General features: G+C 31.0%; 1 protein-coding gene and 1 long non-coding RNA gene across 2 annotated transcripts; one reads left to right on the top strand and one right to left on the bottom strand.

Annotated features, from left to right (window-relative positions):
- The first annotated feature begins 261 nt into the window (after nt 1–261).
- Nucleotides 262–2270, top strand: LOC121115017 (serine/threonine-protein phosphatase CPPED1). The gene is made up of 4 exons (XM_040709161.2): nt 262–679; nt 746–923; nt 995–1129; nt 1191–2270. Exons 1-4 carry the CDS (start codon nt 386–388, stop codon nt 1487–1489), a joined length of 906 nt encoding a protein of 301 aa, XP_040565095.1. The 5' UTR covers nt 262–385; the 3' UTR covers nt 1490–2270.
- On the bottom strand, nt 1177–3751 carry LOC139905005 (uncharacterized). Its single transcript, XR_011779409.1, has 2 exons — nt 3489–3751; nt 1177–3210 (listed from the first exon to the last, which is right to left on the bottom strand). It is a non-coding gene; the product is annotated as an uncharacterized lncRNA (long non-coding RNA).
- Nucleotides 3752–15612: the final 11861 nt, after the last annotated feature.

Below are 15612 nucleotides of genomic sequence, written 5' to 3'. Positions count from 1 at the left end.
AGTAAATTAGAATATATTATATACATCGAGCTTATAACTAATTGACAAAATTTATTTGAAAGGCGGAATAATTGGTATGTTAGTATAATAGAGGGTACACATATTAGTTCCTTCTTTTTGAGGTGTTATTTTAAAAAGTAAATAATATTTGAACATTAAAAGAAGTCATTAGAGTAAATCTGATGAATACTCAATTACAAAAAATAATGTTTTAAATGTTGTTAATTCTCCCTGTAGTACATATTAGTCTAATTCTTATACTCCATGAGGTTTTGTGAATTTGAGAAATAATAATTCTTTAGTTATAATCAAAATAAAATTGGCTTCCTGTTTATAATTGATAATATAATAATTTTTAAGCGGTTGTGCTGAAGTGTATATCAATATGGGACTCATCAAACCAAAGAACCGATTGATAGATCATGGGACTTTTTACGACACATCTGAGGATTCGAGTGAGGATTTCTTTTTTATTCAGGCTGCAGATACTCAGTTGGGTATGATGTCCAACTGGGACACTGACACTAAGTCAACTAAGACGGATCAATATGCTAAGGGTCTCATTACATGGGAGAAAGAGATTGAGCTCTGTCGGAAAATGGTAAAGGTTGCCAATGCTATGAGTCCTTTGCCAGAGTTTATTGTTATTTGTGGAGATCTACTAGATGCTTTTCCAGAGGTGATTGGAATATATATTTATTAATTATAAAATTATTAGTTTTAAGACATATTCATTATGGATTAGAAATGGCCAGATGTACGGAATGAACAAGAAAAGGATTTTAAAGCTATTTTCAGAGAAAGTAAGGTTCCAGTTATTTGTGTTTGTGGAAATCATGACGTTGGAGATGCACCGACGACAAATTCCATCCAATTATATAAAAAATCATTCGGTGATGATTTTTTCTCGTTCTGGGTTAAAGGTATGTATAGTTAATTTCTCATCCAAAATGAATCAAAACATATTTCACAATTTTGTGTATCTATTTTATAGGTATTAAGTTCTTAGTCCTCAATTCACAATTATTTGAGAATATTGATAGTTGTAAAGAGGAGGCCGAAGAGCATGAGAAATGGTTGGATGATCAGCTACACTATCACTCTTCGAACCACAAAGGAAAACCTTTAGGTAATCCTCTTATTTATACTTCTATTTTGGTACAATATTCAAAAAAATTATTTTATACAAGTTGTATTTCAACATATTCCATGGTTTATCAATGAGCCAGACGAAGAAAAAATTTACTTTAATGTAAGCCTTCCATTAAGAGAGAGGATGTTGGAGAAGTTTCATTCTTCTGGAGTTAGTACTATTTTCTGTGGTCACTATCATCGAAACGCTGGAGGATTTTATAAGGAAATGGAATTGGTTGTAACATCAGCAGTAGGGTGCCAAATTGGGAATGATGGTCATGGATTTAGAAATGTTCATGTGAGCAATAGCGGAAAGATTTCTCATGAGTACAAAACTTTGGATTCATATTCCTGAAACTAAAATGACTTATTAATTTATACCTTATCTACAAGGTTTCTAAAATTAATTTTTATCAAATGTACTCTTTTAACATTCTTTTCGGACCGTCCGGGGACTTTTTTATATCTAGAATTTATGAAATATCCAGTATTTTTATTGAAGATTGGCTTAATATAAAAGTAATATTATAAAAAATAAACAAGACCAAAATCCAAAAAAAAAAATTATTAAATAAAAGAAGATCCAAAATATCTTTTTCAAAAACAGGACAAGAATAAAAATATTTTATGGACTTAGACTCGACTTTATATTTTGAATACTTGGTACTCAACTTGATCACATAATCAAAGGCTCGTGATATGTATTGGATTCGAAAGCTAAGACTCGCGAATCGACTTTTATCAACGGGTATGAAGACTGATGTACTCTTTAAAGTATTTTTTATTTTCTGACGATTTGAACTGGAATCGATTAATATAAAGAAGTTGAATGGACATGTGAGCAAAACTTAACACTTGACTTGGACTTGCGGTATAAGGACTTTTTTTCAGCTCTGATATTTTATCCATTTCAAAATATTTATTTCAAAAATATGACATTGATCCGGCAACTTTTTTTTTTATATTATCACTAATTTATGTAGGTACATGTATATACCTTCAGTTTCAATTCTAGCAATATTTTGTATGATGTTAGTAATTACAGTATTTTTCATGCGTATTCATATCTTTTCCGGTAGAAAATGAAAAACTTAAAAGAAAATGGAAATAAAGACGTCATGTTGTAATGAATGGAAGTAATTTGAGTCCATAAAATATTTATAATTTTCAACACATACATATAATAATATACATTATACATAGATGTGAATGTCATCATAAAAAGAAACGGATGTAAAGAAATTAACACCAGATGCTTTACTTTCCTGACAGATACATCCATTTTTCATGATGATTTTGTCTGATGAGTGATCTCAAAATCAACCGAATTCCAATCATAACAATTTAAAAGCTGGCTTTAATGTTATGTATATGGCATGTACTAGTTATAACTTGTTAATTATATTAATGTCAACTAAAAAATTGAGATGTGCAAATTGTTTTAGGAATTTACAATCTTGTAATTATGTAAAAGAAAAAAACTAGGGCTCTTAAGTGTTGAGTTCAGTGTGGCGTGAGAATTTTAACCTTACTTTGTGACGTAATCCGTACTTCCTAGTTTTTTAAATGAGTTCTGATAAATGAAGAATAATACATGCAAACTAAATTATCTATTGACTTCAGATTAAGCATTAAACGGCACTTGTGGTATGTTTTGTGACCTTTATAACGGAGTTGATTTGCTATCCATTTGAAACATTGTGGATATAAATAAGATACTCTGAACTATGTTAGTTAATGATGGCTGATGATTGATTGGAAATGCAAGAGCCCTGTTTTAAAGCAATAATTGACTATTCCATAGATAGCCGGTATAACATTATATATGCAATTTTTTATTAGTATACTTTATCCCATTTTTAAGTTCAAATGCCTTTAGTTATATTACTTTTAATTTTAATAGATCAATATGAAAGGATATGATTAATGTTTTTAGTTATTCAAACGACTAAAGATGTAATTAAATTAAATACTTAATGTGACGTCAGAGGCATCCGCAGACGGTGGGCTGGAGGGGCTATAGATTCCCTCTTCAAATTAAAGAATTTTGTTTATTCATCAGGCAAAATGATCGTCCTATTTAAAAAAAATTTTAACAGGAAAATAGTAGAATTTTTTTTTTAAAAGGTCAAAAAGTCATTTGGTCCAATTCAGGGCTTAGGCAAAAAAAATTTATTTCAAAATGTTTCCCAAAAAATTAAGGCTACCCACACCAAAAAAATCCTCTGAAAAAATAACTGCTGGACGTAGAAATTGTAACTTGTGCCATTTGCATATTCAAGCTTTACAGCTTGCACAGAAATTGCAACTTGTACACAACATATGAATACAGTAATACCTTCAGATACAAGTACCTTAACATACGAGCTATCAGAGATACGGTGTGGATTGCATTGGAATACGTGTTTTTATTGAAATACGAGCTCAAAACGGATTTTTTTTTGTAGTTACTTCTTATGAGATAAATTGCGAGTATTGAGATTGATAACTAAGGAGCTTGGTCTGGGAACAAATTAAACTCGTTTATCAAAGTATTACTGTACTAAAATAATGTATTAAATTTATAAGGGTGACATTTTGAAATAGCTAAGCCCATAAGGTACGCTCATTAGTTGTGTCTTACTACATTTCATTCCATACACCTTTAGGAGAAATATATATGACGTAGTATCAACGTTATTTCATATTTGTAATGAAGCGGGACTTTTTTCGGGCCGTTCTATGTTAATGCTTCAGAAATACAATAGATGGCGCGAAGAGTACGTTATTTTTTGTACCGGCTTCTCTGCCTGTTGTGAGAGCGCTCTACTATTACTACTACTATTTATTATTATTATGAAGAAAAAGAAAAATAGCAATAACAAGATTCTTTCTCCTTGAAAAGTTCAAAGCCTCCATTCAAGCTTATAATAACAATAAATTTAGGGAGAGAGAGAAGCCAGCGTTCCCTCTTGATTTAATCTATAGAAATGAAGGGAAGAAGAAGCATTCGTAGGGGATTAAGTCGCTAGATGGCTACGTTTGTTACCAAGTCAACTATTATATATTTTTGAGCGGGAGAATTCTACATGTTTTACTTATTTACTACAGAAGTCTCTTTATTATGTACATAGTGGTGTCGAGTGACAGTCCGTATGAGTTGTATAGAAGAGGCCTCTCTCTCTCTCTCTATTTACTACTATACTTCCTTTGAGTACAAGTGTACTTTTTGGGGCGTTCAACCTCTCCTTCAGTACTACTAATAATCTTAATAGAAACAGTAGTAATGTTATGTCATAATAATGGTAGTTGTAATGTTATTGTTTGTTCCTTTTAACAATTTACTATCAACTCCGTCGATGGAAATAATATTTTACGCCTTCTATATATTTATAACAGAAGAAATATGGCGGGAAAATGAAGTTAGATCAATTTAATTTGATGGTGATGAGGGCTGACAAAAAGTTGTAAACCTAGCTGCGAAACACGCCTATTAGCTTGAATAGATTCTGTGTCTTATTAACATATTTTTCTTACGCAAGATGTCGCTTTTTTAAATACCTTAGATGACGTCACTTTATCATTTTTAGTTATTTTCCCTTATGTTGTATGCAAAATGTAATTACCTTCCAGAATTGACCTTGTTAATACATTTAAAATGATAAATTCATGGAAGCAGCATAGTAGTATATTAATATCAATACTCCTAGCGAACAAAAAAGTTTTGTTAATTGTACAAGACCTGATCACGTGGTTTTGTCTCGAAACTTTGTTTATAGCTTATGCAACTTTATTTTCCCTCCATAGAATTCACCTAGTTAACTTAGTTAAAAGGTTGAATTTATGGAGATTGCATAGTTAATTATAGAGTAATTTAATCAAGTTTACTCGATGAACCCCAGCGGAAAAAGAAGTAATTACGTAGCCAACTATACTTGGACCAATATTAATCACGGTCTCTTCGTTTTGCCACTTGGTTTATAGCTTTGGACTGATATATAAGTATTACCTCACTAACACCAAAATTTGAAACCTATTATTTTAGTCAATTTTATGCTCCACCCTAATCTAAATTGGAAGGAATTGGGTAGCTACTAAGTGATTTTGAGTCTTTTTTCTAGTGTTGTGTCCCCTTGAAGGGAGTCGATAGATTAGAAAATGTAGAACAAAAGATTAAAAATTAAACTGCTAACTGTCCATATACTAATATATGATAATTTTACTATATATTGACTGGTTTATTCTTTCAATATTGTCTCAGTTTTTCATTAATAGACTGATGATAGGTATCCTAGAGGCTGACCTTTTAAAGGTCAGAGAGGGGGAAGAGTATAAAATGAATGTAATTAGTGTCTTGACTCGGGGAAAGTCGTATAATCCCCAATTAAATTTTCATACATCTTAGAAATTACATCTTCTGACGAGTGAAGGAACTAGTATAAGCAACATTTTTTACCAAGAATTCCATAATAGCTTCCACATTTATTTGTTGGAATCCTTAAAATCCCTAAAAAAAAGGTCTTATAACTTCCTTGAAAAAAATTTATTTAATCTGATTTGGCCCTAAAAATAAGTTAAATTGTAATGGATTAAAACAGTGTTTCTCAAACTTTTTTTCGACTGGGTACCTATCAAGGGAACATAAAATATCGATATACCCCAATATCAAATATGATTAAAATTGACACTGAGGCTCCATATCACAGTCAATCATGTCAAGTTCTTGTGAGGCTTGTCTTTTTTAGAAAACGATCCATGGTGCTGTTGCTTGTTCCCTGCTCTTTGTGATATCAAATGTATTTTTGCAGTTAAATGATAAAACAATATGATGTGCACTACAGTCACACTGTCCCGGGTAGGGTCCTGAAGTGACATGTGATTGACAATGTCCAAAATTTCATATATTTATTTATCTAAAATGAATTTAAAATTTTAAAATTCCAAAAAGAATGTATTTATGTATCGAAATATATATAAAATGTAAGTTTTTTTCTGCGGATCATGTCATTTGAGTACAGTCATCATTGACTCAAGTCATGTCCAAGATACTTAGAGGCATAATTATGTCTCTAAATATCTTGTGAAAGTCAACAAAACCCTACTATGTTCTGTTTCTTCTTGGAGGGAATGTTGTGAGATACAATCAAGGTTAACGACGTGATGAGTATTTATATGTAGTGATCTTTTGGTCCGTATTTAGGACTTAATACTACAGGGACTTTTAGTCCATTATAGTCTTAGTGCAGTCCAGTTCAGTCCTGCATTTCAGTTCTAAAAAATTATAAAGTTCGGTCCTTGATGACGTCTCTTAACTTTATATTTCTTTACAATCAGTTCTAGTCCTGACAGCCCCAAGGACCAACAGTCTAAAAGACTCATCCCAAGGACTGACAGGACCGGTCATAAGACTGGACTGGACCGAATAAATAAGGACTGACACAACACTATTTATATGGGTTAGATGGAGTACATCAACATAATATAGTAGCTAGTTGATTACATTGTACTCTCAAAGACATTGTGAAATACGTAGTATTTATTTATTCACAAATTATATTAATATATTAAATTGATGGAATTAAATTAGTTTAAAAAAGAAAAGGAGAGGAGAAGGAGGCGAAAAGTGTCATTACCAGATGCTTCATAGGCAAGATGGATGTTTCTACTTTTTTATTTGTTTTCTTTCTTTCTTTTCCCCTTCCTCTTTTTAAATTTCTTTTTTTCTCTCTCTTTCTTTCAAATGGAGCTCAATTCAATTTGGACGTACATACACGTACATAAATTCGAAATGATTTTTCAGAAATCTTTGCTTTTATAAAACAGTTACAGTTTTGTTGGACCAAACCAATTCGGTATTTTGAAAAAGTTTTGTCTGAACTGGAACAAAATTGGTAAGACCGGTCTGGTTTAAAGTTTGGTTTAGACCATAGGTTCTTAAACTTTTTTGCAGTATACCACACCTCGATTTTTGGTATTCTGTAGACCCCTTATAGAATATTCATAAACATATTAATTTTTGACAGATTACATAGTTATTGTCACTTTGATGGTGTAATTTTTAAATTTGATCATTTTATAAAAAGAAAAGATAAGCATTTTTATTGAAAAACGTAAAACCAATGTACATATTAAGATTGGAATGAATTAAATTAACTAATAGGAAGATTATTATCCACATAAAATTACAAGACAATAATAGTTTAATCATTAATTGGAGGGTGATTTTGATGCCATCATAACAATTTGTCATCATTCGACTTCCAATTCGTTAGGTTTAAATTCAAGACTCCACGTTCAATGACTTCTAATCGTATTTTTTACCCCTAAGATACGACATTTAAAGATGGAAAAACTATCAATAACTATCTTGAGATACCCCATAAAGTAGAACACACAACAGAGATTTCTTTAAGAGTTCAAAAATACTGATATCCCTTTCTGAACTGCACATTAAGTTATTCGTTAGGGCATAATCCTATTGGTTTTTCTTGTAACTTGACATCTGTTTCTTGAATTTCATCGCCTGAGTTGTTCATCCATAGTGGTATGTCTACAGTCAAAAAATCACCAAAACTGGTATTCAAATCTGTACGAAGGACATTTAAACGTTGAACGTAGACTAAAACATCATCATCCTGGATGTTTGTCGAAGATAAATTGAAAACTGGGGAAATTAACGCCTTCCCATATTCTTCTTTATCAAATCAAATTAACCAAGAAAGGGTGCCACGTACCACATCACAAATTAAATAGGTATTTAAATAACTCCATTGAACGTTATTAATATTTATGGGGAAATTATGCAGAATATTCATTTATTATTAAAAACTCCCATTTACATATCGTAGACCCCAAAATATATATTTTGCTAACATAGATAGACCCCTGACAGCTCTATATCGATCTCTAGGAGTCAATATGGACCGCTTTGGGAACCTGGTTTAGACCGACTTTATAAATGAAATGTTGGTGACCTCATGAGTGTTTACAAATAGTGAGTATATGTAGAATGACGTCATATGAATTTTAAAGTGTTTCATATCACTGGGTTAGGAAGAAAGTTGGTCTGCGATTTGAAAACGGTTAACATTTGGTCCTCTATCGGAAATCGAAGCCTTCACCGAACTATCAGACCAAATCGCTATAGAAAAATCCCTCAAGACCGAAACAGAAAAAAGGGTTTCATACCCAAAACTGCCATAGTATTTAATTAAGATTTAATCCCTGTTATGCAACCAAAGGAGAGCTGAAACTAAAATAAACAAGTTGAATAAATGAAATGTTAAGCTAATTATAGTATTGAAAGATATCACAAATTGGTTTTGAGTTGTCTTGTCTTGATTCCAATAACATCATGTTTTTGTAAATTAGTAATGCGACTGTAAGTTTTGGTTCCCCCACTGTATATTACAGATGTATATATAGGGACAACAACTGTTGATACGAACTGAAAATAATTCAAATTTGAGAGCAAGAAAGATAAATAAGAGGTTTAAAGAAGAAAAGGAGGTGTTGTGTGTTAGAAGGTGAATGATTAATGAGGTGAGTGATGTTTTAAATTGATTAAACTTTGTTCTAACATGCGATGCCAAATGGGAATGTCATTCAATAAATGAACGAGTTCTTCTCTATCTTCTATTCACAACTCTCTTCTTCAACGTACCTACAATATATATATTATTTCCGAATTTGTATTTTGAATCTTATCTGTATTATTTTCCATAGTAGCCAAGTCATGGAGCCATATTGCTACTAGCTTTTAAATATACCTGCTTGTCTGCGTGTCTATTTGGAGGTATCATTTAAGACATCAATAGAAAAATCGTATAATATACAAATGTTAGTGTAATGTGTAGATGTTGCGTACAAGGTTGAACTTGTATAAACTACTCATCTCAAGCAACTAACTCACGCTTTTGTCCACACTCCCTTCTAGTGATGGATTTTGGGTGTATAGCATGACCAAAGGCTCGTTATCGGTTTTTTATAATATGGAATAACTGTTTAAATACAGAAACTGCGATTTCGCACTAAAATATTAGGATCCGGCCCAAAAAAAGGTAAAAACCTTATTAAAAAAAAAAACTGTATCGACTCGTGAGTCATAAAAGACAATCCCCTCAAGTTTAGTCCCAGTCAATTTGTCGATCGAGTCAATTTGGAAAAGGAATCGAAGAATAGAATCAAGAATAATTATAAAAATATGATTTTTCTTGCACCGAGAACCAAAGTTTTTGGAAAAATTGCTGGATCTGCCCTTATCGAAAATTAGAAATCCTCTTCCAATACGTAAAAAAAAATAAAAAAATCTAACTTCATCGCTTCAGCATATCTTGGCTCACTGAAGGACAAGAACGGCCATTAGCATCCTTCAATGATATTTAGTTGGGTAATTAGAGTTGATAATGCCCCTTGGCAGCTTCTATGTATCCAATATATATGTTGTATAGACTGGATGATGTTTTTGGTTAATTTTTTCAGGAACAGGTTTGATTGACTTTTTTTTATACAAAATTTAACACTTTTTGATAAATTTAATAAAAGCGTCAAGCATTGTCTCACACAAAATATTAAATAAAAAGATAATTTTTTGTGCTGAGAGAACCAAAGAGGAATCCTACATTGGAACGTCTGAATAAATGTTTCATAGAGGTTATCAGAAAGGACCATTTCAAACCTTGAATACTAGTGGTAAATAAAAACTTGAAATGGTGACTGGGCAAATCTCTTGGTGGTTCCCTTGGTCGTTTAAAAGAACGATTTCTTAAAAATTCAACAAATAAATGACTTTGTTGCATTTATTTTCAGATGTGGCAAGAAAGTTGTGAGATAATAAAAGACTGCAACTATCACGTGGAGTACTCTTAATTAAAAAGTCTCTGAGGAAAAGGACGAATGGAGAGACGTACCTTAGTGGACAGTTCACTCGGGATATATTATTCTCTTCACTTTATGTGAGTAAGATCAATTCCTGGTCGCTCCTATAGAAGAAAATATACAATACTTATATATATAATGGCAATTTCCAGGTCAGATGAAGTAATTTTAATATTTTAAAGTTTACTTATAATTAATCAGAGGCACTGCATCTGATCACTTAAAAAACATTAAATAAAGGTGTCAAAAAAATGGAAATAATAATAAAACAAAAACACATATACTTAAATTATGCTTATTGATTCACACAACCTTGATCAGCAATGACTAGAAATACCACTTTTATAGAGCTCGAGCAGAATGAACTGTCGTTTTTCTCCACATAAATCCCATCCATAACAATGAAGGAAGACCAAACATTATCTGATAATTTGTTTTTACATTACTCTGCTCTTTTTTTAGTCTCTTTACTTCGAACCAGCGTGGTAACAACAATAGATAAAGTGTTTTCTCTACTCAAAAGAGATTCTTTAGTCTATGTAAATTAAAATACTTATGTTTTGGGTTTCGAGAAATGCTTACTTAATATTATGTTGACAGTATCATGTATTAAGGGATATCTATCAATGCCTGCATTGAATTTACATAGAATAGACTCCCAATTGTTACCCCTAGAATGATATGAGTAATAGTGATTATAATAACTTTTATAATGATATGATAAAAACCTTCATTATAAAGGCGGGTTACCACATTTATCGTGCGTGTAGACGTACAGCTGTATATACCGGGTGTTGCATTAATATCTGAACACTTACTAATTCAATAGTTAATGAAGATATAGGGATTGAAATTAATTCCTATTTGTATATAAAATAGTATATACAATTAGTTATACAACAAAACTAACTTGAGTTCTCAAGCTTACGTACAAGTCAAGAAAATGACACTTGAACATGATCCAAAAATTTCACTTCGTGCAATTCAAGCAGTTGGACGTCTCAAGATTACTGTCTACGCCGTTACCAAGTCCAAAACGTTAGAAAACAAGAAGGGTTATGTCAAAAAGGCCAAACTGGATACGAATAAGTTTAACCAAAGCTCCCTTTTATACCAGCAATGAAAAAAAAACCCATCTCTTTCGTTACAATACTCTTTGGAATGAGTCTTTGAACTCCTTTTTTTGACACTTTTGGCCCACCTACAGCCCTCATGCCAACTCCCTCAACTACACCTTTTGTGTATTCAGTGTAGGTCATCTAAACGCCTAGACCCTCAAAGCCACTGTCAGCAAGCATTAGGACGCCATGATAGAGTACTATATCTGCAGAAGGTGCCAGGCCTTCCTCCGCCACCTGGAAGCCATAATTGCCTCTGAGGGCAGCTAAATTAATGATAAAGAGAGCTGAGACACACATCTATTTAAAGTATTAATTTTGTTGAAATTATATTGTTCATTAATAAATTATATCTTGTTGAAGTTTAAAATTCAAAGTGTTCAGATTTTAATGGACACTCGGTATGTACATTAATATATATGATATCTGGGAAAGAGATGCTCTGCTCTCAATAAGACTTCTTTTAATTGACTAACAAGAGTTAATATATACAAATACAAACGCATACGTGTACACGCACGATATATGTGGTAATCCGCTTTTATAATAAAGTTTTTTTATAATATCAATATGAAATGTTTAGTTATGAATTTTTGTTTTTCTAATATTCTCGTCCAAGTCATTGTCGGAAAGAAATATGTTTATTATAGATTTGTAAATGAATAAGAAACCTATGTTGTCTTTATGATACGACTGCTACAAAAGCAAAATTCTCTACTACAACAACATATGACTATTTATAGTTTCTTGTCACACTTTTTTTTTGCTAACAACTGCTCTAATACTAAAAAAAGTGTAAAGTTTGTGCTTAATGCAAATACATAGCTCACGCGTAAAATAAAAAAAATTTGAATCTCCCATAAATTAATCAAACTTAAATGACTCGTAACGAAGTTAATGATGTGATGATGACGTCAGTCTTCAATTGCTCTTTTTTTTCCTTCCCTCCTATTTATTTTTTGCTGTTAAGAATTAGTGTTAGTTTCCTGTCCGAGATCGATTCCTCCCTTAGTTATATATATGTAGAGTTACACCGAGGAGATATCAGTAAGCATTTACATACTATAATTAATCCATCTGACCTAAGAAATTGAAGTATACCTATATGTATAAAATATGTATATTTCCTTTGTTAGTAGTGACTCGGAATCGAACTCACTCCCATTGATTTTAAAAGAATAACAAATGCCTTGTTCGTTGAGCTACGTCACTCCATAGACCAAATTTTCCCCCTCTTAGGTCTAAAGTTATTTTTTTAGACCAATATATTGCTATATTTCAATGCAAACCGCAATACAACAAAAAACATATCGCACATAAATTTTAACTAAAGTTAGACCGAATTAGTTAAATTCATAACAGAGTCTGGAATTTACAGTACAAAACCCAATAATAGTAAGAATCTACTTCTAAATAGTAGTGGATTTGAGTGAAATTGTCATTTTGACTTTTTTAGTTACGCGACGTGTTTGTGTTATGAGAATATATCAATTTTACATTTCGGTCGAGTTCTAGATAATTGTCACTTAATAGGGACTCTGGTTTTCCCTTTTTAAAAGAATATAATCTTTTCTTTTAATTATAAAGGCACATCAGTAGTAGTCTTTGCTGTCCTTTTGACTGAGACTAGAAATTTGACTCATCATTACTTGAACATTTTGATTGTAGTTGTAGTTCAACTATAGTCCAATTTTCTCAAACATATTTTGGGCTAGTTTGAGTAATTTTCAGTAATCACTCGGCTTAAAGATGTCTACATTTTTTCTTGAGTTCGAGTAACAGAGGAATCCGACACTACTTATCACAAAATTACATACTTATTTACTCACAGGAAGCTGGGCTTGTTACTTACCCAGGCACTCTGAGGAATTGAGGATTTAAGTACTTTGTTTATGAGCTCTTATATGCAATATTTTGAGTTACAGTATTAACTTGGATTGCGAATTAACACTTTTAAAAGTGTTAATGATAACGGCACAAGGCAGCAAAGTTTTAATTTTCAAAAAAATAATAAAGTTCCACCTGTAATTAGTAGTGATGGGACTAAAAATCAGAATCGGGAATAGGAGAAGTGGGTGTTTTTTCTGGAAGAGGCATCGGGAAAATAATGTTTAATTTGCCATTCCGATTCTTATTTATTACTGATAATTAACAATGTATCACTTTTCTAAGTGATCAAATAGTACTCCCCCCCCCCCTTTTTGCTTTTTAATAAAAAATTTAAAATTTGATTTTTTTTTTCAAAAAATTAAATATTTAATTTAATTTTTCCCAATTTTTACAAAGAAAATTAATTTTACTCTAAATCGGAACGTATTTTTGAAACTTGTCACCGAAGAATTTAACAATTGATTTGTATTTTTCAAAAAAAAATTATAATATAAATTAAATTTTTGAATACTTTCTTCAAAATATTATAATTTTTTTGAATAGCTGTGGATTTTGGCAATTTTTATCAAAATAATTTATTTTTTTGTAAACAGCTGTTGATTTAGGAATTTTTGTTACAATAAATTTAATTTATTGAGAATAACCATAGATTTTTGATAAAAAATTTAATTTCTTGTGAATAGTTTGGGGATTTTTGAAAAAAAAACCAATTCAAATTGTATATTTGAAATTTGTTTTCAAAAAGTTTAATTTTTAGATTTTTTTTCTTCAAAAAAGTCCAAAAAACACCCCCCTTCCCCCCCCGTATGTATATATGTATATATAATCCACTGGACAACCCTGATATCAAGATATTATATTTGAAATTTTAAAGAATCAGATGGGATTTTTTGTTTTTCGAATCGTCCCATCACTAGCAAATAGATTTTGTAAATTTTTTAATTGAATTAATTGAGAGTTTTTACCATAGGTTTCAACCAACTTTGAGAAAGAAACCAAAAAATCAATAATCTACATAAAAATGGACTTATTATATAAAAAGCTTTATATGAATTTCAAATATTTTGTGTTTGATTATACTATCATGAGAAAATGCAATTTGAAGGTAAAAAATACCACTTTTTTTAAAAGGGGTTTGTTTGAAAAGAAATAATGTCTTGGTTTTTTCTGTTATTTTTAAGACAAAAAAGTTCATTTAAAGCCTAAATAATAGGTCCTTAATCTAAAAATGAGTATTTGCTTATAGAAAATCTAGCTTGCCAGGAAAATGGATTTTTTCCCAGAGATTCCTCGAGATTGATAAAATAATATGTAAAAACTCCTTTGTTTACCTATTTATGTTTATTTATTTAAAAAAAATCAGCACACACCTTCAATTTTTTTTAATAACAAAAGAACTGCTAAAAAGTCAAAAATCAATTCTCACTTGAAGACTTAATACTTCTATATGATCGCTTTGACTTAATCCTTTTCCTCCAAAAGTATTATTTAAGAGATTACAGCTTTTGAATTTTCTTGTTCTAGGAGATAGAAAGAGAGTGTTTGTGACGTATGTGTTTAATTGTATACCAGGTACTTCCGTAACACGTCATATTTTATTAAAAGCAGCTGAATGTACATGGTATATATAAATTCTATAGAATATTAATACACACAAATAGCTTTTTGAAATATACAAATATGTAGAGCATTTTCTTTTGAGCTGTTTTAATGCATTTTCATAAGTTGACTCTTCTATAATTTAAAGCAGCTGACTCTACATATTACGAAATAATAAAAGAAAAAAAATCCTACGTAGGATTTTGATTTGTATATTAATTTATGTAAATCAAGGGCCTTAGTTTATTATTCCTGACATTTCATACTCATTCATTTAAAAGATTGTCAATTTAATTCAAATGGTTAATAGCTATTTACTAAATAATAACTAACAGTGGGAAACAATAAAAATATAGATGGTTAGCTCACATTCTTCCCCTCCCCTTTACATAGCCACAATAAGTTTTTGTCAAATATATATATATTTTTAATTCGAAGTTGCAAGTGAAGAAAACGCAAAATGGGAGTCAATTTATTAATTCAGAGCAGGCTGACAATCATAGTTGTATTATAACTATGTATATCCTTTTACAAACCGATATTGCTCGTAATGTAAGGTATGACTGCACAATATAAATGTACGTATATAGAACAGAAAAAAAACGTTTGCAAAATATAAACTATATGTGAATAAGAGAGATATAGAAAGAACACATTTGCATAGACACATATATATGTATGAACAAAGGCGGCAAATCGTTAATTTAAAATATTGTATTATAGATTCTGAATAATAAGAATCCTTCTACTACGTGACGATATGAAACAAAGTGCCTTTATTTGGAGGAGATTTCCTCTATTATAGTGTTGTTTGGTATTCCAGAACTATAGTGATACCAAAGTACCGACGCTTTAAAGTTTGAACCGGTATTCTCTACTCGAATAAGTGACTAGAAAATTGTATCACCTATGAGGTAATCCCCAATTTTCTGAACTATATCCCCTCCCAAGAAATCAAATGTCATATATAAACAAACAATAAAAATAAATTGTCTTTCTATGAAAAGACTTCAAA

The sequence above is a fragment of the Lepeophtheirus salmonis genome, chromosome 3 (genome assembly GCF_016086655.4).
Source record: "Lepeophtheirus salmonis chromosome 3, UVic_Lsal_1.4, whole genome shotgun sequence".
In the NCBI taxonomy this organism is placed as follows: domain Eukaryota; kingdom Metazoa; phylum Arthropoda; class Copepoda; order Siphonostomatoida; family Caligidae; genus Lepeophtheirus; species Lepeophtheirus salmonis.
The sequence above is the reverse complement of the archived record's forward strand: the minus strand, read 5'-3'. Positions and strand labels throughout refer to the sequence as shown.